This window comes from Parasteatoda tepidariorum, chromosome 5 (genome assembly GCF_982258835.1).
Source record: "Parasteatoda tepidariorum strain Cologne lab strain chromosome 5, Ptep-v5.0, whole genome shotgun sequence".
Lineage (NCBI taxonomy): Eukaryota > Metazoa > Arthropoda > Arachnida > Araneae > Theridiidae > Parasteatoda > Parasteatoda tepidariorum.
This window is the reverse complement of record NC_141759.1, coordinates 41887788-41914530: the sequence shown is the minus strand read 5'-3', so window position 1 is coordinate 41914530 and position 26743 is coordinate 41887788. Positions and strand designations below refer to the sequence as shown.

The following is a 26743-nucleotide window of genomic DNA, read 5'->3' as shown; positions in this document are numbered from 1 at the left end:
AAGCTTAGTTTGGAGTTCAATTGTTTTTCATGTAGTATTTGAGGACTAACATGTTGCTAGAGGAAAAGTAAACAAGCAGTCGTGGCCGAGTGGTTAAGGCGATGGACTAGAAATCCATTGAGATCTTCCCGCGTAGGTTCGAATCCTACCGACTGCGAAGGACAGTCAGCTGATTCTAAATTTTTATTTAATTTTCATTCTAGTTTCGCCCATCTTAAATGAACAGATATAAGGAAATGCTGAGCAGTCGTGGCCGAGTGGTTAAGGCGATGGACTTGAAATCCATTGGGATATTCCCGCGTAGGTTCGAATCCTACCGGCTGCGTTAAGTTTTAAATCTTAGGCGGTAGCTTATATATAAGTTTTAGTGACAAAGAAATAACTTTCACTAAAAATGAAATGAAAAAAAATACATTGGTACTATTAATTGAGTTACAAAGAAAAGTAAGCTCTTTTAGTTATTCATCAAAAAAAGGTTTCTAATAATCTTGAAATTGAAATTTTTACTTAAAACAACAATTCCGATATGAATAGCTTATAAATTTGTCCAATATATCTGCAGAAAGAAAAATTTTTGAAACGGATTGACTGAGAAATCATTTTGATGATTACTAATCAGATAGGAAAAGTAGCACTCAGAAGACGATGGCTTTATCTTCTATAAGAATGCAGCTTTTAATGCAACAAAGCTTAGTTTGGAGTTCAATTGTTTTTCACATAGTATTTGAGGACTAAAATATTGGTAGAGGAAAAGTAGACAAGCAGTCGTGGCCGAGTGGTTAAGGCGATGGACTAGAAATCCATTGGGATCTTCCCGCGTAGGTTCGAAGCCTACCGTCTGCGAATGACAATCAGCTGAGTCTAAATTTTTATTTAATTTTCATTCTAGTTTCGCCCATCTTAAATGAACATATATAAGAAAATGCTGAGCAGTCGTGGGAGAGTGGTTAAGGCGATGGACTTGAAATCCATTGGGATATTCCCGCGTATGTTCGAATCCTACTGGCTGCTTTAAATTTTAAATCTCAGTCTGTAGCTTACATATAAGTTTTTGTGACAAAAAAATAACTTTCACGAAAAATGATATAAAAAAAATACATTGGTACTATTAATTGAGTTACAAAGAAAAGTAAGCTCTTTTAGTTACTTTTCAAAAAATGGTTTCTAATAATCTTGAAATTAAAAGTTTTACTTAAAACAACAATTCCTTTAGGAATAGCTCATAAATTTGATCAATATGTCTGCAAAAAGAAATTTTTGTTAAATGGATTGACTGAGAAATCATTTTGATCATTACCAATCAGATAGGAAAAGTAGCACTCAGAAGACGATGGCTTTGTGTTCAAAACGAATGCAGTTTTTATTGCAACAAAGCTTAGTTTGGAGTTCAATTGTTTTTCATATAGTATTTGAGGACTAACATGTTGCTAGAGGAAAAGTAGACAAGCAGTCGTGGCCGAGAGGTTAAGGCGATGGACAAGAAATCCATTGGGATCTTCCCGCGTAGGTTCGAATCCTACCGGCTGCGTTAAATTTTAAATCTTAAGCGGTAGCTTACATGTAAGTTTTAGTGACAAAGAAATAACTTTCACTAAAAATGAATAAATGAAAAAAATACATTGGTACTATTAATTGAGTTACAAAGAAAAGTAAGCTCTTTTAGTTATTCTTCAAATAAAGGTTTCTAATAATCTTGAAATTAAAATTTTCACTTAAAACAACAATTCCGTTAGGAATAGCTCATAAATTTGATCAATATGTCTGCAATACGAAAATTTTGTTAAATGGATTGACTGAGAAATCATTTTGATGATTACTAATCAGATAGGAAAAGTAGCACACCGATGAAGATGACTTTGTCGTCAATAAGAATGCAGTTTTTAAAGCAACAAAGCTTAGTTTGGAGTTCAATTGTTTTTCATGTAGTATTTGAGGACCAACATGTTCCTAGAGGATAAGTAAGCAAGCACTCGTGGCCGAGTGGTTAAGGCGATGGACTGGAAATCCATTGGTATCTTCCCGCGTAGGTTCGAATTCTACCGACTGCGAATTACAATCAGTAGATTCTTAATTTTTATTTAATTTTCTTTCTAGTTTCGCCCATCTTAATGAACAGATATAAGAAAATGCTGAGCAGTCGTGGTCGAGTGGTTTAGGCGATTCACTTGAAATCCATTGGGATTTTCCCACGTAGGTTCGAATCCTATCAGCTCCATTAAATTTTAAATCTTAGTCAGTAGCTTACATATAAGTTTTTATGACAAAAAAATAACTTTCACGAAAAATGAAAGAAAAAAATACATTGGTACTATTAATTGAGTTACAAAGAAAAGTAAGCTCTTTTAGTTACTTTTCAAAAAATGGTTTCTATTAATCTTGAAATTAAAATTTTTACTTCAAACAACAATTCCGTTATGAATAGCTCATAAATTTGTCCAATATATCTCCAAAAAGAAAAGTTTGTTAAATGGATTGACTGAGAAATCATTTTGATGATTACTAATCAGATAGGAAAAGTAGCACTCAGAAGACGATGGCCTTGTCTTCAATAAGAATGCAGTTTTTAATGCAACAAAGCTTATTTTGGAGTTCAATTGTTTTTCATGTAGTATTTGAGGACCAACATGTTGCTAGAGGAAATGTAGACAAGCAGTCGTGGCCGAGTGGTTAAGGCGATGGACTAGAAATCCATTGCGATCTTCCCGCGTAGGTTCGAATCCTACCGACTGCGAATGACAATCAGCTGATTCTTAATTTTTATTTAAATTTCATTCTCGTTTCACCCATCTTAATGAACAGATATAAGAAAATGCATAGCAGTCGTGGCCGAGTGGTTAAGGCGATTGACTTGAAATCCATTGGGATAATCCCGCGTATGTTCGAATCCTACCGGCTGCGTAAAATTTAAAGGTTTAGTCAGTAGCTTACATATAAGTTTTTGTGACAAGAAAAAATATCTTTCACGAAAAATGAAATAAAAAAATACATTGGTTCTATCAATTGAGTTACAATAAATAAATTTGTCCAATATATCTCCAAAAAGAAAAGTTTGTTAAATGGATTGACTGAGAAATCATTTTGATGATTACTAATCAGATAGGAAAAGTAGCACTCAGAAGACGATGACTTTGTCTTCAATAAGAATGCAGTTTTTAATGCAACAAAGCTTAGTTTGGAGTTCAATGGTTTTTCATGTAGTATTTTGGTACCAACATGTTGCTTGAGGAAAAGTAAACAAGCAGTCGTGGCCGAGTGGTTAAGGCGATGGAATTTGAAATCCATTGGGATATTCCTGCGTAGGTTCCAATCCTACCGGCTGCGTTAAATTTTGAAGCTTAGTCAGTGGCTAACATATAAGTTTTTGTGACAAAAAAAATAACTTTCCCGAAAAATGAATAAAAAAAATACATTGGTACTATTAATTGAGTTACAAAGAAAAGTAAGCTCTTTTAGTTACTTTTCAAAAAATGGTTTCAAATAATCTTGAAATTAAATTTTTTTCTTAAAACAACAATTCCGCTATGAATAGCTCGAAAATTTGTCCAATATATCTGCAAAATAGAAATTTTGTTAAATGGATTGACTGCGAAATCATTTTGTTGATTACTAATCAGAGGGGAAAAGTCGCTGTCAGAAGAGGATGACTTTGTCTTCTATAAGAATGCAGTTTTTAATACAACAAAGCTTAGTTTGGAGTTCAATCGTTTTTCATGTAGTATTTTGGTACCAACATGTTGCTTGAGGAAAAGTTAGCAAGCAGTCGTGGCCGAGTGGTTAAGCCGATGGACTAGAAAGCCATTGGATTATTCCCGCGTAGGTTCGAATCCTACCGGCTGAGTTAAATGTTAAAACTAAGTCAATAACTTTCATGTAAGTTTTTGTGACAAAAAAAATAACTTTCACGAAAAATGAAAAAAAAAAATACATTGGTTCTATTAATTGAGTTACAAAGAAAAGTAAGCTCTTTAAATTACTTTTCAAAAAATGGTTTCTAATAATCTTGAAATTAAAATTTTTACTTAAAACAACAATTCCGTTATGAATAGCTCGAACATTTGTCCCATATATCTGCAAAAAGAAAATTTTGTTAAATGGATTGACTGAGAAATCATTTTGTTGATTACTAATCAGAGGGGAAAAGTCGCAGTCAGAAGACGATGACTTTGTCTTCAATAAAAATGCAGTTTTTAATGCAACAAAGCTTAGTTTGGAGTTCAATTGTTTTTCATTGTAGTATTTGAAGACCAACATGTTGCTAGTGGAAAAGTTAACAAGCAGTCGTGGACGAGTGGTTAAGCCGATGGACTAGAAATCCATTGGGATCTTCCAGCGTAGGTTCGAATCCTACCGACTGCGAATGACAATCAGCTGATTCTTAGTTTTTAATTAATTTTCATTCTAGTTTCGCCCATCTTAATGAACAGATATAAGAAAATGCCGAGCAGTCGTGGCCGAGTGGTTAAGGCGATGGAATTGAAATCCATTGGGATTTTCCCGCGTATTTTCTATTCCTACCGGCTGCGTTAAATTTTAAATGCTTAGTCAGTAACTTACACCTAAGTTTTTGTGACAAAAATATAACTTTCACGAAGAATAAAATAAAAGAAATGCATCGGTTCAATTAATTGAGTTAAAAAGAAAAATAAGCTCTTTCAGTTACTTTTCAAAAAATGGTTTCTAATAATCTTGAAATTGAACTTTTACCTATATTAACAATTTTGTTATGAATGTGTCAAAAATTTGACCAATTGTTCTGCAAAAGGAAAATTTTCTTAAATGGACTGACTGAGAAAGCTTATTTTGTTATTATTAATCGCAGAACAAAAGTAGCACTCAGAAGACGAGGACTTTCTGCACAATTAGACTGCAGTGTTTTAATGCAACATGGTTTATTTTAGAATTCAACTGTTTTACATGTAGTTTTTGAAGACCAGTATGATGCTAGGGCAAAAGTAAACAGGTAGTCGTTTCCGAGTGGTTAAGGCGGTTGGCTAGAAACTGATAGGGATCTTTCAGCGTTATCTCGAATCCTACCTTTGTGCTAAATTTTAAAGCCCAGACTGGAAGCACACATAACTCTTTTTTGGGACGACTAGAAATTTTTTCAAAAGTCTTTAATGAAACTTTCAAAAATAAAACGTTGGAACAATACTCAGGCTATTCTTATTGAATTAGATAATGAGATTAGCTCCAATTATTACACTTCAAAAAATGAGCTCAAATTAAGTGTTCTTCAATTTATTAGCCGTAATTTCGTTATTCGTGTTTCGATCACTAGTTAAATCTCTCTAAAAAATAGTAAAATTTTGTTGATGGGACCGACTAGTTTAATGCGTCAAAACTTATTTTGCACTCCGATTGTTTTAAATAATGCAGTTGAAGATCAGAATGTATTTTATACTCAAGTAAACAAGCAGTTGTGGCTTAGTTAAGGTGATGGACTGGCGATCCATTTTGATCTTCCCGCTTACGTTAGAATCCTACCGACTGTGAAAGTGAAACAGAGGAGTATTCCATTTTTCGTTTCATTTCATTCTAATTTTCACCCAGTCTTCGAAACAGAATATATTGAGTGCCGAGCTGTCATGGCCCAATTGATTAATGCCATGGACTTGAAATTTACTAATGAATAGAATCAAATATAGACTTGAAATCTAATAAACCAGGGTAAATAAACTAGAAATTAAAATGATTATTTAAAAAAAATGAGGAATGTGTTGCGAACGTGTCGACAAACTGTCTAATTTATTTTTTAAAAAATTATCTTAATGGGACCACCAACTAATAGTGTTATGGGACCACCAACTAATAGAGGGTAAGGACTTTTTGCAGAATGAGAATGCAATTAGAAAACCATATAATTACCTAATACAATTAGAAAACCAAAGGGATTTTCCGGCGTAGGTACGAATCTTACTGGCATTGTTTAGTTTTTTAGGTCAATCAGGAAGCTTACATCTAGGAAATCTGAAAGCTAGTCTTATAAATGCATTTTTACCAGTTTTCACAGAATTTCACTTCAGTGTAAGAAATTGTAAAATTATCTTTATTGGTTCGTTTAAATCATTTACATTTTCACATAATTTCTGATATTATTGTTCAATACCCTTTAATGGTTATCGAGATATGTATTTTCAATAAATAAGTGTAGGAAATTTCATTTGCCTGCAATCCATAAGCCTTAAATTTCATTTTTAATAATTCGATAGAGCGAAAATATTCAATTTTTATGACTTTACCTTCTCATTTAAAAAATAAAATTGTTGTACAATATTATGCAGTAAAAATTATCTTAGTCAAAAAAATGCTTTGAAAAATTACGTTTTGATTCTAAAGTCAAAATTTTTAAAAATGCTGATTATTAATTTATAGAAATCTAAGAAATAAAGAAAAAAATCAAATATGTTTATTTTCGTGAGTTTTGATTGTCTTATTCCAAATAGCTGTAGCATTAAACGGCCAATATCTAGGGGAAATTTCTGCTATAATCCAGGGTAAAGGATTAACAATTCCATCATTGCTTAACCAATTTAAGACTTGCTCATCAGTTCTGGCAAACCACACACTTAAGTCTCTTCGCTTCACACCTGCGTGTTCAGCCGAAAATCCAGTAATAAACACATCATCTATCCATAGGTAAGGAACTTGACCTGATACAGCTGATTTAAGTATTCTTTTTAATGTAGAAGACCTTGAGACGTAAGCCAACCCACTGCAGTATTCCGGATAATCATCAAATGGGTACTCGTTTCTATTGACTTTCCATTTTCCAGATCGCTTAGGCACAGTACCAGCCGGTACAACTCTACAAGCAACAGCATTAAGTGGAAGATTCAATAGAATTGTTTTTTCCAAACGATACATATCAACAAAAACATCATCATCCGTTTTCATAATGAAAGGAACGTCAGGGCAGTTCTTGAGTGACCAATGAAGTCCAACCAGATGCTTTAGTGTTAGGTTATTGTAAGAATCCGGCATATCAACAAGTATGATATCTCCATGGCTCTGTGCCTCGTGTATGATTCGCTGCCATACAAGATTTTGCGTAGAATGTCCAATCACAAAAACTGTTCGAATTGATAAATCGTTTGAAAAAGAACCCCATGTGCTTCGAATGGAGTTCCGATGTAGAAAATGAGCTGGCGCTGAGTGCACGAAAACCAGTAAAGTTGGGGTTCTTGAGTTGCATGGTTTTGCTGAGTTCTGATAATATCTGAGTCGCGTTACATCTGGCACTGGTTGCTTAAAGGCATCTTCCAAGTTGAGGAAATTATTGGAATTTCTTCGCTCATTCAGATCTTTTTGATCAAACGGCAGGTCATCCTCTTCAACTTTCTGAAGAAGGGAAATCAAAGATACGAGCAGAAAAGTTGTAGATAGAAAACATATGTAAATTAAAATCTTTTTCCAGCGAAAAAGACTTGAGCCTTTCATAAATCATTTGTAATCTTTAACCTTCCTTTACAATATATTCAACCTGCAATTTATAAAAAATATCAATTAGGCATAGAATGACCAAAAGATAAAATTCATATAAATAAAAGCAAATGTATTTGGAATGACTTCTGTTTATACGAAAAGGTAAAATATGTAAACATGCACCGGTGAAAACAGACATTGCTAAATTCAATCACTATAATACAACAGCTTTGAATATTTTAAGAACCTGTAATTCTCATAATACACATAAAAATTAGTCAACGTCGCGATTGGTGCTAGTTTTAAAATAACAATAATAATAAGTAATAATTTTGGATAAACAAATTTAATAATTTTAGGAAGGTTTCTTTTGTTCACCCAATGAATTCCATAGATATAATGAAATACGCAAATAGTGAAATTAACATTAAGGATCTTTGACTGTCCCCTTGACTAAACTATTGTGACCATAATTTCCGAATTACAGCCACCTCTATATTTTGACGATCTAGAATCCAGAGCCCTAGAAAAAAACATTTTTATACGTATAAAGCACATTTTGCGTCTGATTTCTTCATTTAAGTTATCTCTCGAAAAGAATTATTAGCATATTTTAAGTTAGCCCCTCCTGTTTTAATAACAGAATTTTATGACATAAAATCCGATAATTATATCAAAAGTCATGAAAGCGTTTCTCTTTACGTCCACTATCTTCATTGTTATTTAACAATTATGTTTAAAATTAGTTTATTTAAAAGTTTTCTTATTTAACTTACCGTATTGAAAATTCTCAGAGGGGAAGACTATCAATGGTTTGGTTTCAAAAATTGAGACCTTAACTTTTTTGAAAAGGAGCGTTTCGACTTCTGTTGATATCTTTAAACACGCAATTTATGGAAATATCCATTTTATAAAGCAGACCTACTTAAATAATTACCAAAATAAAAAACTCAAAGACTGAATGTTGTATTAACCTATTGATAACCCGATAGATTACATGCACGGTAACGTATCTCCTAACTCTAAACTTTTGTGAATTTTTCAATATATTTTATTTTTATATTTGAAGTGATAAACAAAATTTATACGTTTTCGCTTTTATTTTTAAATCTATAAATTTAATTTTAAAGGTTTTTGTCCACCACTACAAAGAAATAGATTAAAGATTTTCAGATAATCCAGAAAATAATCCAGGAAAATCTCTCAAATTCTGATTGTTCTTTCTTAATCGTATTTTCACCATTCTTAGCAGTTGACATAATATCTTGTTCAAACCCAGTGCTTCAACTTTATTATGATGATTATCCTGTACTATTATTGTTGCAAGGTTATATGTTGTTGTTTTTTTCCCTCTATGTCACTTTTTACATATTTCACACTATTTTTTTACTTCACTACTTAACTAAATCAGGATGGTTGGGATATGGGAGTTTGAAAGTAGAAACCGAACACTTTTGAGAGCTTTTTTTTATATACATAAATCTCGAGAATAGCGACATGTTCCGTAGTAGTCATGGTAGTGTAAGCTATTCTTTAGGTTGACTGGAACACTTTGAATGTCTCCTACTCAGAATGGAACATTGCTTTATAATTTTTGCTGCCAAAATCACAATTTTTTAAAGAGCTTCGTAACTAATTTTGTAATTCCACAGAAGAAAAAAATTTTCCTGATCAGAACGCAGCAAACTGTGCATTTCCATCTGTAATTCTGTAATTTTTTTTTAATAAATTTTTCAGATCTTTAATCGTTTTTGGTAATCTCGGCGAGAGAATAAAGGAAAAAATTTACACTTTTTTAATGTGCATATTACACTCATACATTTTTTAACTCTTTTTAGGGAGGAATTCAAAAACGGTACTTTTTAGTCATCTAAAGCAGTGTTCCCCAACCCCCGGTCCGTGGATCAAATGGTACCGGGCCGCCTACTTCATTGAAACTGTATTTAAATTCCTAGGTTTATACCCCAAATTAAAAATATCTGGTAAGGGATGGATCTGCGACCCATTTGTTAAAAAATCGGGTGAATCTAGCATGTCTGTGCAAGAAGATCAACTGCTGGAGATTGCAAGTGACGGCAGCCTTAAAACTACGGTCGAGACAACAACTCTGCCGGTATTCTGGATTAAATTCATGGCAGAATACCCCGAGATTGCCACCACAGCACTTATATCCCTATTGCCATTTCCGCCAACCAATCTGTGTGAAGCAGGGTTTTCGGCAGTAACAGCAACATTAAAAAAAAAGAAATTAATATCATGTTATATAGGCTGGAGTGGAGCTGGATTAGTGGTCAAGTCTTGGACTATATGGTTAAGGGTTTTTTATAACCTAGGTACATGCCCAGGGCTTGGAGGAAAGAAAAAAAAAGTAACAGCAACCGAAACAGAGCAACGAAATAAACTGGACGTAAGCAACACACTTCGGGTATCATTGTCTCCGATTACCCCAGATGGCACAGTCTCATTGCAAAGAAACAAGCTTAGGGTTCTCATTGATTTAACGTTCCAGTAAGTTAAAATATTAAATCACTTTATGTTTATTTCTTGGTGTAACTGTATTTTATTTTGAAGGCATGCTTAAATACAATTAAATTAAAATTAATAAATGAAAATAATCTCACATATAAACAATCAACGCCCCCCCCCCCCCCCAGCAGGCCGCGGTTAAATTATCAAACATTGACAGGTCCGCGGTGATAAAAAGGTTGGGGTATACTGATCTAAAGAGATAAAATTAAAAATGACAGCATAAAAATACATTTTATTTTTTTAAATTAGAATTTTATTTTCAATTTTTAAATTTGCTCTAACTACAACAAAAAAACAATTCCTTAGTTTTTTTTAAAACTTTTTTCAAGCAAAATATACTTTGAAGAACGAACTTGCATCAACTGAGATATGTTTTTCGATCGTAAAGTGACTAATTTATGTTTGTATAGTGTTACATCATCTCAGCTGTGTACTCGAAGTCTGTTCCGAAGTTGCATTAGTTAATTTTGGTCGCCGTTTCATAAATATCAAAACATTTTCATTTCCGAAGCATTGGAAAGAATAAATTACCATATTCATCCACGTAACAATTTTCTAGACTGAGCTAAAAAAAAAGGTACGTATTACAACATGTGGATATATCAAGTGTAGATAGTTTCAAGTTCACAGCGTGTATACTCCACCTGTACAAACATAGCGTTCGAGCGAACGTTATGAAATTACTCACAACTCACCAATTAAGTGTTGAAATTAAAAACCTAGTTAGTAATTTAATTACTCTGTGTTTACAAAGCAAAGGTAAACTCGATAATATCAATTGTCAATTATATAGCATCATTCAGTTTAGTGTTGCTTGTGGTTATATTTTCGATTGATTTCGATTTCACTAAGACAATTAATAAGTCTAAAAAAAAATTCTATGATACAATAATCAGATCTTCACGTTCTAGGACTCAATCTTAACGATTCAAAGGGATTTTTTTGCTAATTAATTATGGGAAAATTTGATAATTAATTATTGCAAACGATATTTCAAGTTACCAAAAAATAAGACACAAAAACGTTCTTTTTCTGAAAAAAACATACCTTTTTTTTTCCAACGGATTCGGATTTCTGAACCCTAAAATGTTGGGGGTAGCCCCAATCAGGGGAATTTGGGCTTAATTGTTCTGTCAGGAAAGCGATCCGAAGATTGGACAACTTATGTTAATTTTACTTGTTACGTATTTCATCCAAATATCGAAAACTTTTTAAGTTATTTGAAAAAATTTTACACGCAATTATAACCTTAAGTTAATATTTATTATTTTATGTAATTGTCGAAAAACTTTTGATTTGTAAGGTGTAAATTTTTTCACATCATTTTAATAATTATCCACATGTAGCAGCAGAGTTTATCAGTTATCACAGAGTTCATAAATGAAGCCCACGGAAGAAAAATGTTTTATGTCAGCAACAGCTCATTTGATAGGAGGGAATTTTGCGCGCTGAAAGAGAGGGTTTTTCTACAGTACGACACATCTACACTGTATAATAACTTTCTCACCAATTTTCGACATTATTGACTTGTCAAAACGTAGTAACCCAAGTGATGGCGATCCAATCTTGTTTTTGTGAAAAATGGACATACACCGTTTATTATTCTTTGTCTTCAAATATATCGGAGTAAATTGTTAAAATTTTAACAATTCTTAAGAGATGCAAAACCTGGTTAAATGAAGAGCTTAGGGATTTCACCGAGATAGTGGCATTTTCAGAGTGGCTAAAATCAGGGTAAGAAGGGGAAAAAAATTGGTATCCGAACTATATTATTGTGCATTTATTAGAAGGCGAGGATAATAATCCTTTGTCCTGCTTCATTTACCACTACCTAATTTAGAAAGAAAAAGAAAAAAAAAAGAAAAAAAACTATACTCAAAACTAATAATGATTTTTACGTTAAAATATAAATGAAAACCAAAGCAATCCTGTTACATTAAACATACCCGTAATGATGCGACCACTTTATGTTATTTTCACAATTCATAAATAATGTCATTTACCTTCACTCAAAACTGAAAATTTATATTTATTTCGAAAAAAAAAAGGTAGAGAGAGAGTTGGTAAGAAAATCATTGAATTCTGCTTGCTTTTGGGAAGAGTTACATAAACTCGACAAACAAGATTTTTTTAAACAGTAATAATAATTATATATTGAATCAAAAGAGTGGATTGGAAAAATAGAAAAATCTTCTGAAGAAGGGCAAAACCCACCCTGTTCTGTCGTGCCAAAGATGATGATGTACAACAAATACATAAAACTGTTCTTACCTCAGAAAAGTTAATAGTGATAGATAATTCTAATTATGAATAGTAAAGTCTTATTTTGTTCCTCTCGAAAAACAGATATTAAAGAAATTTTTTTATTATCAGTTTTTCTGTTTTTTGACATGTTTTTTGCCCTGCATCCACTAAGCTTTTCAAATATATACGCTAGTGGCAATTTAATAAGTCTAAAACTGCAATAAAAAATATAAAAAAGTATCCCAAAAGTTGTGAAGATCAAAAGTCTTTGACATAAATGTATTATTTTTAATATGCTTTTAACTTATATCTAATCTACAACTGTTAGATGGGCAGAGATAGTAGGTAGCCGTAATGATGTGTTTCGTCAATCAGAAAACCAGGAGCCACTCCTTTATGCTCCATAAATGACTTCTAAATGTTTTATTCGAATCATTTGCTGCATAATAATAGAAGGTTTCCTTCGGGAATTAATTTTCTCCTTTTTGTCCTTGAAAGAAATGCCAACTGTAAAACTGTCAATGGATTTCTTTCAGCAGAAATATCAAATTCTAAACATGTTTCGGTCTTTACTTAAAGGTTGATTTGCATTAGGTTGATATATGCCGTGCTGGTTTATAACTCGAACGTTGGGACCATGACAATTCGCTCGTTAACTCAAAATGCTTGTTATATCTGAGGCTGATGAAGTTACTAAAAATAAAAGCTGTTGCGTCATAGATGTCAATTCTTTCATTTTAACGCAAAGACTTTTCCAACGGTAGCAAAATATATATATATATAATATTGAATTTTTAAAAACTTTTTCGAGACTGGTTGGTCATATATGTATTCTCAGGGTGGCGGCAATCATTGTGAAGAAAAAACTGGTAGCTAAATAGCCTATTTGTGGGCGGGATAATTACAGTTTGAATTCATCACATCAGAGTTCGAACTAACATCGATTAAATATGTTGGCAGGAATGCCAACTGCTCCAGATTTGATGAAATATTTTAATAAAATGTAGAGAACTACAAAATAAACTTGGCAGATTTTCGGTTTTTTTCAATTTTAAATATGCTGAACGTGACGTAACTGTACCGAAATGGAATATTAAATAAGTTTTAGAACTCGAAGCTCTCGAGGGTAAGTAAAGGTTGCTATTGTATAAAAAAGTGCATTGAAATTATTATGCAAGAGATACTCATGAAAATGTCGTTCTAGCTCTTACTTAGACTTTGGAAATTTGTTTATTTTAAGAATTTTGGTGATTACAAAGATTACAACTAAATCGAATCATAATTCTTAGTTTCTTTTAAGAATGACTAATAAAAAGAAAACCACGGAGAACAAATTTTAAGTAATTTCTTAAAATGCTCTTAAGCATCTGTTTCAAAATATATTTTTCACTTCTTGTCATAAAAACTATAATTTCATGCTTAATTCACACTTGAAGAAAATTAAAATATCGTAAAATATTATATTTGTATATAGTTTTTTACAAAATCTTGAAATATTAAATTGCATAAAAATGATCACAAATTAAAAATGTTTGTCCGGTTTCGTCAGACATGTTTAAAAAATTTCATCTTAATAATGTAAATATTACCAAGAAACAAGCAATTTCACAAGAACGCAATTTAAAATTTTTATACTCGTTTAAATAAATATCAGATATCAAATTTTTGTAGTATTAATGCCTTATTTCGAGATAATTATGATAAAATTACACCGCTGATTGAAATTTATTATAATAGTATCAAAATGGATGAAGTGGAGATAAATTTAGGAATCTCACTTATAAAAACTAAACTTACATTAATAAACTATTTAAGGAAACTCTTTCGAGAAAAATGGGAGAAGTTAGTACTTATATTTTTTTATACAAGTTATGTGCCTGAACCCTACTTTCTAAGGCAATGGTAAGCAAACTTACCACAAAATTTAAAAGTTCGTACAAATTTTTAAAAAAAAACTATTTTACTACCTTTTATTTGGTTCTTCATTTGTTCATTTTGTAAATTTAAGTTACAATTTTAAATTAAACTAGGAGGCTTCGCCCCCTGCTCGCTAACGCTCGCCAATCCCCCAGAATTGCTACGCAACCCTAGGTGGTTCACGCCGTGAACCATGGCTCGCTGCGCTCGCTCGCCAATGAACACAATGTTCTAGCGCAAAGACATAATATATTATCATCAAAGACATAGTATTTTATCATCAAAGACATAGTATTGTACTTATGTAGAAGAATTCTACCAATGTTCTTATTGGCTTTTAAAAAAGTATATTAGCTATTTAGATTGTACATGGTGAAAAAATCAAAACATTAGCTAAATAAGAAACATATTAGCAAAATAAATTATCAAATATTGCTTCACTAATATTCTGCATTTTAAAGCGTGAAAATTCAATGCATAAATAAACGCGAAATATAAAAAAATTCAATGCATTCAATACAAACACTTAAACGTTTTTTAGACGTTAAGGTAGCTCCCAGTAGAAAAATATCAATTCAACAGCGGCCTTTTAAAGCATTCTCACTTCAATTGGGTATAATATAGCCTACGTCACAGGTTGTGTTGTTCCTACTAAATTTAACCCATGAACGGCATTTTCTGCGAGCCTAACTTCAAGCCACAAATAAACAAACGAAGTGTTCGATCGTTTAAATAGCTGCTCGGCAGATTTTATTGCATTATAAAGAAAAGTTATTGAAACTAAATACAACTAAATAAACAACAACAACTAAAACAAATAACAACAACTACTAATAACAATAACTAAATAAACAACAACTAAATTCCATTCGTTTAGCATTGCGTCATATGTTGTTCCTACTAAATCGAAGTAGTTGTGTTTTTTTCATATTATACCCAATTAATTAATTAATTCCTAATTGAGTTTAAATTAAATATTGTCATGTTTTTAGTGCATGAATCTGAATTGAACAACCTGATAATGCTCACTCTGGTTATTGTTATCTAGTTGCTCACTACGTGCTCTTGCGCGCCGAATCCAATCAATTAAAAATGAAAACTGTTGCCACCTCGAGAAAAGAAATATCATCGGTTTTATTGATACATACATACATACGTACGTATTAGCGTTTTATATAATAAGATTTCACAGATAAGCACATAAATTTATCACAAAGTTAAAATCATATAAAAAAATCCTCTAAATTGTGAAAGTGGGAATATATTAGCATGTAAACTAAGTGAATATTAGCTTTCACTTTAAATTTTAATAAAAAGAATGTTCACACAATTCCCAATAAGCATAAGAGGTTTTATTAAAAACATTTTCGGGGGAATACAAAATGATTTGCTTAATCGAGATAAAGCAGCATGATAAAAAAATTAAATGCAAATTAGATGCATGATAGAAAAATAAAACACAAATTAGAGTTTTTTTTAATTTTTTACATTTACTACAGATTTTAAGAAGTTTTAAACATTGTTTAAAATTTAAACGCCTGAAACGGTCAACTGATTATCCGACCAACCTCTAGTCTCGGGTGTGCCGGATAATCAGGACTCTATCGTATATTCATTTATTCAGAGAAAATAAATCTTCGTATTTCATTTCGTAGTTTATAAACTTAATGTTGAAATTTTTAAAAATTATGATTAGATCTTAATTCCTAAAACCTAACCATTGAATCAAAGTTTGATTAGGTTTACCTCTTTTTATTTTGGGCCCAAACCTTTTGTAAAAATTCGTTGAATTCAATTTTTTTTTTTAAATCTTGGGTACATTGAAATAATAAAAGTAACCAACACACAACAAAAATTCCTAATTTAGGTCATCCCTAAATGGCCTCATTTTCATTATTACTTTTCTCCTGAAAAAATATCTTGGAAAAAAATCAACTCAAAGAACTTAGCTACTATTAATCACACTGCTTCCGTTATGAAATCAAGACTTACAACTCATTAACTACTGACATAAAGATTAATTGTAATTATCCTCTTAGATAAAAATCGAAAGTAAATTAATTATAAATATAGACTTCTTGATACACATAAATAATTTAGGGTTCAATTTAAATTAAAATGATGAGATTTCATAACTAAGGTCAAAACGTGGACTAGTAATTATCTCACTAACCTGACTCCTAGTTATGGTTTTTGCTTCCTTATCGAGAATTTCCAGTATACCAATTTTTATTTTTTTAAAGTTAGGAACTAGATAAAATTTCACTTTGGTTTACGAACTAACAATTATATTTGAATATATTTTCCTAAAATTGAAGAATTTAGTGGATTAGTGATATTTCAGGGGTATTTATCAAGGAAAAGAGAATGATGTGTGAAGGAAGGCCACAAGCGTAAGCAAATATAATTCTTTTTAGTAATACTCATTTGTTATTGAGATGAAAAACTGATATTTCAAGTCAATAATTTCAACTTTCATATCAAAATTATGCTTAGAAACAGCAGTTATAGCGAAGCAATTATCGAGGTAGATGAGTGGCATCGAACAGAGAAGCTAGCTCCATAATTTTTCATAACATGTATAAAAACTAACTTACAAAAAAACGTATTAAGATTGCAAATATAATGATGATTTATACTTAATTTCATATTCTCAATTACTACGAGCTTTAATTATTTAGGGAAGATGTGACAAACTTCTCTGAAAATTTCACTTTATTCAAATTCGAATTTTATGTAGAAGTATTTGAATAAGATTAGCTATTTGCTAGATAAATTTCAATTCATTTATATGATTTACAAAACAAAGTATATCATTCTCTTATTTAAAATATTTAGAGTAAAAACACATGTTTAAAAAAATAAGTTATAGTCAACATAAGAAATTATAATTAAAGTTTTCTTTTTAAGTAACCAATGCGTATTCAGGAATGATTTTAAATTATTCAAATCATATAAAAAGCTTTGTTTCGTATCTTTTGAGCTAAGGTTTTAAAATGTAAGCAAAATAACCGGGGAATCTTGAGATTGACAACCAATCTATATCTTTCAAAATCTATGTACTTGGCAGTCCTGCATATTAAGATCTTCTTTTCTACCACGTTACTTAAGTGGTTATATTTTGCATAAATTCCCTAAATTTACATCGTAAATAACAGAGGATATATATATATATATATATATATATATATATATATATATATATATATATATATATATATATATATATATATATATATATATATATATATATATATATATATATATATATACATATGGTGATTTTTAAACAAAAATTTGAATTTTTATACATTATTGCTATGGCTAACACAATGGTTTAGGGCAGTGTTTCCCAAAGTGTGGTACGCGTACCCCCAGGAGTGCGGGAACAGTTTAGCGGGGGTACGCGTTCTTATGCAAAATATCTTAGAACAAGCGAAAATTTCAAAAAAGTTTATTTAAAAACAAAGCTAGCCATGAAAATTTACGAGTACGTATTTTTATGTTGGCTATTTTTTGCAGAGTTACCAGTTTATAATTAGTGGTGTCAGCAGCCAGTTGCGATTTTTAATTTTTTATAGTAAAAAATACATTCATTTTTTTTATTAGTGGTACACAGTGTTACAAACATTTAGAAAGGGTACACAAAAGTCATCAGTTTGGGAAACACTGATTTAGGGTAAAGTGGGATAATTATGACTACGGGATAAACAGTATTTTTTAAAACTCACGAAAAGTGTAAGGATTTTGAAAAATATGTTTCATCAAGGTTTAAGTGTATATTTGTTTAGGAAACCTTTAAATAGTTCTTAGATAAAAATTTTGCACCAATATTCAAAAGATTTTAAAAACTTTCCAAATCTACTAAAAGTAAATTTCGGTGCGTATTGGTTCAAAGTAATTTCAACCATCCAAAAAAGTTTTGTTGGAAGTGTAAATTGATTTATAACTAAACCTAATTATGTTTTCTGCCATTTTTAATTATAATTTTCTGTTTGTATTAAAATTTATTACTTGGAAGTATATGGTCATTTTAAAATTTATGAAAAATGGGCAGACTACGTTCTACGCTTTTTGCAAAAAAGAATTCAAGTGGTTGCTAAGTTTATGTTTTAATGTATTCTTTTTTCAATCATTTAAACGAAAACTAATTTTCCACGCCACTACATATAAATGATTTAAAAGTTTATATGCAACGCCACTTTGTTCCAGCCCTATAGTAGGTGAAAATTTCACAATGTTGGCAAAATTCCCAAAAATTCTGAAATGTTTGGTCTTTAAATGTTTACTACTCTATAAAATATTTTGCCAAAAGTCTAGTAGTTGGCAACCATGTAAATATATATAGATTTTAAAATTTATAAAATTTATCCTGCAAAACGAATTCTAAATATAATTTAAGGAGAAATAAATTATCTTAAATTGTCTTCTACCTTACTAAAATAATCAAGTTAAAATAAAGTAACATCATTACCAGAAAAGATATATAAACACAAGCAAACGTTTTCATTGATTTATTTTTATTTTTTAAGTGAAAGTTACTTATTTAAGAGCTAGATCATTTATTTTTAAGGATGAATTTATTAAAAAATCTTTAAAAGAAATTAAAAACATATATTCTGCCTACATAAACTAAGCAATAAAGTCAAAGTAAATAAAATAACAAAATAACAACAACAAAAAATGAAGCATGAAAATTTTGAACCAACTAATAGGTATTTCTTAAGGAAAGATAATTTAAGTTTAAGATAACTTATTGTTAAAAAAGAATATAAATATAACTTTTAAAGGAAAAAACATAAATTCTATCAAACTGCTTTTTGCATAAACAAATTAATAAAAGAATAAATTCAAAATAAATAACGTAACATTATTTCAGAGAAAAGGTAAACACAAGCAATTTAAATATTGGTGAACAAACAATGGAATAACATTGGTGAACAATCTTTTTTTTTGAATTTATACTAGCACTTGATCCTATCTTATCCGTGCGTGGGGATTTCTTATTTAAAATAAGCGTTATTCCAAAATTTACAGTCTTTTAATAATTGTATTTTTAGCTCTTTATTTCTATATTAGTCAGAATGTATAAGTTTATAAAAAACGTATAAGTATTCACTCCTGAGTGAACTTTAAAAAAATCCTTGTTAGGAATATTTTATTAAATTGCTTAAAAACTGTTGTTTGTTGATAGAAACCGATAGCAGATTTGAAATCAATACGCCTAAATATTCTTTCGAAAATCCCATGCAAGAGAGAAAAAAAAATAATAATTCGTATTAAAGTAACATACGTAATGGTAAACAAAACTCTTTAATTACAATTAACTAAAAAATTAATACTTTAACTCATACATTAGAAGAAATAAAATTTCTCCTCATTGCATTAGTTTATAAGGAAAAGATGTATACAAGTGTATATGCATGTATATAAATATAAAATGATTTTTTTTATAAACTTGTACAATTGAACAAAAAGTGAACGAAACTAAAAATATCATTTTTCAAATGAAATCTGCTGCTTTCCGAACAAAACTAATTTCAAATTCGGAGCATCCACTTCCCACTTAGATAAGATCAATTACTTAAATAAATGCAAAAAAAATTTGTTCCCTACCCCTAGTGTAATAATCTGAGAGAAAGAATAAAATATATTAAGGAAAAAATCCAGAAAATATATTTAATGAAAAAAAATTAAATGTAAGCATAAATTAGCAATATAATCACATAAAAAAAAAAACGATTATCATGATGTAGTTTCATTTCAGAAAACGAAATAAAAACACAAGCAGGCGAAGATTTTAACGGAGTAATTGGTTTTCAGAGAAAGATAAGAATTTTAAATAATAAACAACTATATTAGCATCGAAAAAAACGACTTACTTTCAAGTTCTGTTATCAAATGGAGATCAAATTCATATCTGGCTCAGATATGGAACTAACTCTTTCTTCGCAAACCGTTCCAGCAGAAAGGGAAAAACTTATGCAACAGAAGAAAAAGAAATGACCTGCAGGCGTTTCACTAATTTGGCCACATAAGTAGGCAATTCGCAATCGGTTTGTCTTTTGTTTTGGCTCGTAAATTTGCATGCTTGAAAGAAATTTCTTTCTAAGATCTGCATAACATAAGGGTTATTAAAAATGGCGCAGGTAAAAAACGTAATTCGTGTCCTTCTGATAAAACATTCAGATGACATGGATTATGATTATTCATAATTTTGCCTCTCATTTTTTTATTAGTTTTATTTGAACTATGACTCAAAAGGAAAATTAAAATGTATATACATTAAACTTTTAATAAAAATATTTAATTATTACAGAAATCATTACTGAAGTTTTATTGAATGAAAATAAAATTATAGTATCTATAATACTTCTTGAAAAAAATTTTAATTATGAAGTTAATAATGTCTTACATCAGTGTTTCCGAAAGTGTGGTACGCGAACCCATAAGGGTGGGAGAACAGTTTAGCGGAGTTACGCGTTCTTATGCGAAATATCTTGCAACAAAGGAAAATTTCAAAAATATTTATTTTAAAACAAAGCTGGCCATGAAAATTTACGATTACGTATTTTTCTTTTGACTATTTTTTGCAGAGTTAACAGTTAATAATTAATGGTGTCAAGAGCCAGTTGTGATTTTTAACTTTTGTGCAATTTTTTTATAATAAAAAATACATTCCTTTTTTTATTAGTAGTACACAGCGCTATAAAAAATTTAGAAAGGGTACACGAAAGTCATAAGTTTCGGAAACACTGTCTTACATGATCGAAGCTTGCATTTCAAAATTAAAACAAAAATTCTACGTGGGAAATACAATTGATATATAAAGATGACTCATGAGTTTTACGAAAACCATTGCAGAAGTTTTGTTTCCAAATAAGAACAAAAAATTCTACCCAAAAATTAAGCTTTATGAGTTAATATTCATGGGCAAATTATAAGTATAGTGAGAACTACTGAAATTATTTCTGTTTGAAGAATTCTATAATACTTTTTAAGTTTACCAGGATCATAACACGGAAATTAAAATAAAAATTGTAAACATGAATTATCATCATTCGAAAGTTTTTAAATTATGAACTGAAAGTTTTATGTTGTCTAATACAGAATTTTTATTTAAAAACGAAAATAAAAACTCTGGAGGGGAATTACATTTCTTGAATTAATTATTAACGATGTTTCATAAGTTTACAAAAACCATTACAGGAGTTTTATTTTTGAATCAGAATTAAAAAATAAGCAAATTGCGCTTCATGGGTTTATTTTAATGTTATATTAAGTAAATTACGCTTCATAATTTTTACGTAAATAATCGTAGAATTTATATAAGAATGTAGAGTACTACACCATTAATAAAGTTTTTTTGGATGTAAAATAAAAGTTCTGAGCAAGATATATAGCTTTCGAATAACTCTTCTAATATGAGAAATAAATATTGCGCCTTTTTTGAGAGCATTTATTTCACACTGAAAATAAAATTCTGAGAAAAATTACACTTTTTAGTTAAATCTTTAAATGTGGAGATTTAATAAATCATTAAAAGAAGCTTACCTCGGAATGAAAATAAAATTTTGCGAATTACGTTTGCTATATCAAACTTTAAGGCAGAACTGACTAAAAGATTTGAGAGAACAATTGCAGAATTTTATTTCAGAAGAAAAATAAAAATTATAATTGTTTTTAAATGAGGCTCACATGTACATCATCATCACCCGACCATAGCCAAGCACCCATCCCTACTTACAGGTACATGCTTTTCTTTCTTTCTTTATCATTTTGATATAATCACTGAATTTTATACTAGATAGAAGTAAAATCGGTTCGAATTTTGTACCAGGCAGTAAATCTACCTTTTTGAGAAAAATTTCTTTCTAAGATCTGTAGACTATTTCAGCGTTTTTAAAACTAATGCACTCCTTTAAATGTTCATGAATTATTACTATTCATAATTTTGATGCATGTTCATAAAATTCATAACGACCAAAACTCGGAAAGAAAATAACAGTCTTTTAATAATTCTTATAAGAAATTGTGAGTTTTACGTGTTACATTGCAGTTTTTTTGTTTCGGCATTTTTTTTTTAAATAAATATTTAGAGATGATTTGTAAGTTTTCGAAAACCATAATTAAAAGTTATATTTTTGAGGGAATATTAAAGTTACAAGTATAAGTGACACTAGTATGCCTAATATATTGAGTTATATCGTTTATACGAATCACTGTAGAATTTATTTCAGAATGATTCAGATGCATTGTTGGCTTTTTTCATTTTATTTAGAAAGTTCATTGGAATCACAACTTAATGTGAAAATCAAAATTCTAAGGATAATTTATGGTTTTTAAGACATAAATTATAAGTTTTACATAATATATTTTAAAACTTTCATTTCAAAATCAAAATAGAATTTTTGATTAAGAATTATATTAATTGAATAAATATTTTATGATGTTTAATAAACAGTACAAAACCATGACATAAGTTCTTTTTTTAGAAAAAGAAATTATGAATTAATGAACTTCATTATGAACTTAATGAATTCAATTGATTTTTCATCTACTTATCTGTGTCGTTAAAGTCTAAATTATAAGCTCATGTCTTTGCTCCCGATTACAATACAACCTTTTAACATTTTGATGATATTGGAAGAGTATTGAAAAAGTTCTATTTTACTTGTAAACTAAATGTGTCAGATGATATAAATGAGGAAAGAATTTCAATATTAAATTGATTTTGAATAGATAATTTTAGCCTTTTATGCCTCAAAAAATTTTTTAATAAAATATTATTTCAAAATATCATTTTCATATATTTTACGTTTTTATTATTATTATTGATGGTGGTGAATAAGAACTTTTTTCGATGACAATGGAAAATATGATGCCTTTGTCACAAAAACTCATATGATTAAAAAGTTTTCCTCATTTGATAGTGATCATTCATTCAATTCATTATTCATTCGTTTTATTATTCATTCAATTCATTATTCATTTGTTTTATTATTCATTCAATTCATTATTCATTCGTTTTATTATTCATTCATTCTATTATTCACTCAATTCATTAACCATTCAATTCGATATTCATTCAATTCAGCCAATTAAAACTTATATAATTATTTGACCGATTATGCTCCAATTTTGGATTTAGGCATTAAAAATTACTAAGTTCAAAATAATGTAAGAATTAGCATATCTTACACTTTAAAAGTTTTCGCTTATTTTTCAAGGAAGTAATGAAAAATAAAAAATTACTAGCAGACCCTATTCCAAGCTTCCTGAGCTCAACAATCATCCTTTAGGATTTCTTTGCAATTCGAACCCGTTTCATTTATTTACTGCAGTGTTTCCCAAAGTGTGGTACGCGTACCCCCAGGGGTACGGGAACAGTTTAGTGGGAGTACGCGTTCTTATGCGAAATATCTAGCAGCAAACGTAAATTTCAAAAAATTTTATTTAAAAATAAAGCTAGCCATGAAAATTAACGATTACATATTTTACTATTGGCAATTTTTTGCAGAGTTAACAGTTAATAATTAGTGGTATCAACAGTCAGTTGTGATTTTTAACTTTTGTGTAATTTTTTTATTGTAAAAAATACATTCATTTTTTAATTAGTGGTACACAGCGCTTCGAAAAATTAAGAAAGGGTACACAAAAGTCATAAGTTTGGGAAACACTGACTTACTGTATACTTTTGTGTTTTGGTTTATCTTTATATGTATGCATATAACCTTTTTAAAACGAAGTTTTAAAAATAAGTTGAATAGAGAAATTATATGAATTACTTGTTCCAAATGTAATTACCAAGTAACGTTGAAATGTATTTAACATTGAAATTTAGTTAATATTTATAAATATTTCAATGCGATCTAGAAATTATAATAGAAGCAAGTATTTCATAGCATTTCTCTATATCAACGTTTCCATTTTAAAGCCCATTACCAACCACGGTCCCCATTAAGAAACAAGAAAAATCTACCATTTATGCCTGCTTTAATAGAAATTGATAGCTGATGTGAGAAAATCAGACAAGTTTCTCTACCACTCCTGGCTATCACTTTTAATTTAAAAAGTAGTATCACGATTTATCAAGACAGAATTCTAAACCCTTAAGGTTTATGCGTTTACTTTTAAATTTTCAAAATTGTCACTTAGAATATTCTTCGACAAAACACTTAAAATCTGTTTTGCAATAAATAAAAACATCGTTTCGAACTGTTTCGTTTTAAATAGTATAGGAGAAAAATTTACTTCTAATTAGTATGTAGAAAACTTGTTTATTGTTTTAAAAATAATCCACAGTCTTCGCCAGGGCGTGAAAGGGTGACAAGTTTCGGTGTTCTGGACAACCACACCTCCTACCCACTCATCGGTGGCATCCGGGATTGTTAACTAAATCCTAATCCCACGCTTCGTATAATCTGTATATTCCGCAAACACTGACCTTTCTTAATTAAAAGACGTAATAAAGTAGAAGGAAAAAACTAATCACTGTTATAACGGCTTCTCCCATTTCCTTATTGATTTCTCCGGTCATGGTCAATTGTATTTGAAAATTTAACCCATTTGTGCCAAGCTTCTTTTTAAAGGTACAGTTCCTTTTAATACAAATTAAAAAATGAAAAGGTAGAAATAAAAAACAAAAGTGTTTCATTGTAAAGATTAATTTCAATAAAATAAAATAGTTCTGTCTATCGAAATATGGATACCAATGTAAATATTTATATTTGGATCTGATCTGAAATGAATGAACAGTGGTTTCTTAAAGTGATATAAAACAGAAAGAAAGAATTATAAACAAATATGTACTACCACTTGATGCAAATAAATATGTACAACCACTTTTTTCACGTAGGGGAGAAGGGGACTAGTGTGGATAATTAAACATACAGAGATGCCAGACGCTCCGCTTTCTGCAAAAATATTTTATAAAGTGGAAGAATATAACCCTAAATTTTATAGAATTTAACAATTTTTGAATATGCTTTAAGAACCTCCCTTGGAGATAAAAACAACTACGTGGAATACATGTATATATATATATATATATATATATATATATATATATATATATATATATATATATATATATATATATATATATATACAGAGAGAGATTAGAAAGAAAAAGAACATGCTTTTGTTAACACTTGCCCCTCCCCCTCACTCTTGTGTACAATTTATTTATGGCCCCGTCAATAACGGGGTAAGTTAGTGAAAATTGCTGATAACGTATTTTTTAGTTAGAATAAAATGTATATCATTACGTTTTTTTTTTTAATTTAACATATTTTTCCAAAAGTGCTCTTTTTAAACTTTTGTGAAATTATATTTCTTTAACTTTTTAGCTTAAATGAAATAAAAAATAAATGCCAATGTAAAATCAAATGAAAGTAAGGGTTAAGTTATTTTTCATTAATTCTTTTTCTAAAAATTCTATAACTATAAAAAAATTTTAATTATTTTTAAAAGATATTCATGCATTTTTAAAAAAGGGAGATGTATAGAGGTCTGGTATGAGAATATTTAAATGGTAAATGTTAAAAAGAGAAATGCGCAACAGGAAATCTGAATTGAAATTATCTTTCTTATGTTCTTTTAAATGGAACTAAGTAGCTTTACGATTGGGAAACCAAGAGCAGATATCATGTTTAAGAATCAGACAGACAAATCATAAAAATAGGAGAGATTTCTGTACAGTATAGAGGAGAAATCAAAGAGCGGAAAATAACTTGAGATATTCGCGATTTTTTAGATTTGATGACAGCTGCTACAAAGAGAAAGAAAAAAGAGGAAGCTAAAAGAGAAACTTACACTCGCTGAAATAAAAAAAAAAAACAATCAAGTAAATCCCATCTTTAATGGACAGTTTCAGTGAATATAAAAAAAATTTTAATGGTTCATAAACAAAAACAAGTTATGATGATTTTAAAAATACCTTAATTGTAATTTTATACTCTAACTCTATAATTTCGTTATCATAAATTCATATTCTTTAAATTTTCATAATCATAAATTCATTTATCATAAATTCATATTCTTTCGCTATCATAAATTCATATTCTTAATTCCATTTTAGTGTTTAGAATTTCTCGTTGAAATTTTTAAATCTAACTGAACTAGTAAAAAATGATAAAAGCTAATGTCAATAGATATATCGTACCCTTAGGGACAAGAGCCCGATCTAACCACTGTGTGCAGACAATTGTAAAGAGACAGACATATTTTTTTTAAATAAGCTATATTTACAAGGCTGTCGGTCCTTGATAGCCTAGTCGGTAGGGCGCTGGGACCATATTCGAGAGTTTCGTGGGTTCGAACCCCGCAGGCCGAAGATTCCCCGTGTAGTAAATGTGGTGACTAATGCACGTTAAATCTGTCGAGTCGCATAGTCCTCCATGTTCCCATAAAAAATCAATACCTCTGAGGGTACAGGATTGGAGATCAACCGTTCTCTGATTCAGGTCAAAATTACGATCTGTGGATGAATGAATGGATGAATGAATGGATCTGCCCTATAAACAGGCTGTGGCGTGTGTGTGACTGAAGACGAATTCTTGGCCATAGATGAACACTGAAGAACAAGAAACGTACCCTCTGCTTTAAATTTGCTCGGTTTCACCAAGCA

At 30.0% G+C, this 26743-nt stretch overlaps 1 protein-coding gene and 9 non-coding genes across 11 annotated transcripts; 9 read left to right on the top strand and 1 right to left on the bottom strand.

Moving 5' to 3' along the window:
* Positions 1 to 75: 75 nt before the first annotated feature.
* On the top strand, positions 76 to 157 carry TRNAS-AGA (transfer RNA serine (anticodon AGA)). Its single transcript has one exon. It is a non-coding gene; the product is annotated as a tRNA-Ser (tRNA).
* Positions 158 to 243: 86 nt separating this feature from the next.
* Positions 244 to 325, top strand: TRNAS-UGA (transfer RNA serine (anticodon UGA)). Its single transcript has one exon. It is a non-coding gene; the product is annotated as a tRNA-Ser (tRNA).
* A 436-nt stretch (positions 326 to 761) lies between these two features.
* On the top strand, positions 762 to 843 carry TRNAS-AGA (transfer RNA serine (anticodon AGA)). The gene has a single exon. It is a non-coding gene; the product is annotated as a tRNA-Ser (tRNA).
* A 603-nt stretch (positions 844 to 1446) lies between these two features.
* TRNAS-AGA (transfer RNA serine (anticodon AGA)) lies at positions 1447 to 1528 on the top strand. The gene has a single exon. It is a non-coding gene; the product is annotated as a tRNA-Ser (tRNA).
* Positions 1529 to 1966: 438 nt separating this feature from the next.
* TRNAS-GGA (transfer RNA serine (anticodon GGA)) lies at positions 1967 to 2048 on the top strand. The gene has a single exon. It is a non-coding gene; the product is annotated as a tRNA-Ser (tRNA).
* A 601-nt stretch (positions 2049 to 2649) lies between these two features.
* On the top strand, positions 2650 to 2731 carry TRNAS-AGA (transfer RNA serine (anticodon AGA)). Its single transcript has one exon. It is a non-coding gene; the product is annotated as a tRNA-Ser (tRNA).
* Positions 2732 to 2816: 85 nt separating this feature from the next.
* Positions 2817 to 2898, top strand: TRNAS-UGA (transfer RNA serine (anticodon UGA)). Its single transcript has one exon. It is a non-coding gene; the product is annotated as a tRNA-Ser (tRNA).
* A 340-nt stretch (positions 2899 to 3238) lies between these two features.
* Positions 3239 to 3321, top strand: TRNAS-UGA (transfer RNA serine (anticodon UGA)). The gene has a single exon. It is a non-coding gene; the product is annotated as a tRNA-Ser (tRNA).
* Positions 3322 to 4274: 953 nt separating this feature from the next.
* On the top strand, positions 4275 to 4356 carry TRNAS-AGA (transfer RNA serine (anticodon AGA)). The gene has a single exon. It is a non-coding gene; the product is annotated as a tRNA-Ser (tRNA).
* A 1669-nt stretch (positions 4357 to 6025) lies between these two features.
* LOC107443512 (beta-1,3-galactosyltransferase 5) lies at positions 6026 to 24504 on the bottom strand. 2 transcript variants are annotated; one of them, XM_071185979.2, is made up of 2 exons: positions 24367 to 24504; positions 6026 to 7480 (listed from the first exon to the last, which is right to left on the bottom strand). In XM_071185979.2, the coding sequence occupies exon 2, from the start codon at positions 7435 to 7437 to the stop codon at positions 6397 to 6399; it is 1041 nt and encodes a 346-aa protein (XP_071042080.1). In that variant the 5' UTR covers positions 7438 to 7480; positions 24367 to 24504; the 3' UTR covers positions 6026 to 6396. The 2 variants fall into 2 exon arrangements, with proteins under 2 accessions (XP_071042080.1, XP_015912906.1); XM_016057420.5 differs by lacking the exon at positions 24367 to 24504 and adding an exon at positions 19995 to 20170.
* Between the last annotated feature and the right edge of the window lie 2239 nt (positions 24505 to 26743).

Bases quoted from the DNA above. Each gene is read 5' to 3' on its own strand.
- LOC107443512 (XM_071185979.2), bottom strand. From the start codon at position 7,437: ATGAAAGGCTCAAGTCTTTTTCGCTGGAAAAAGATTTTAATTTACATA.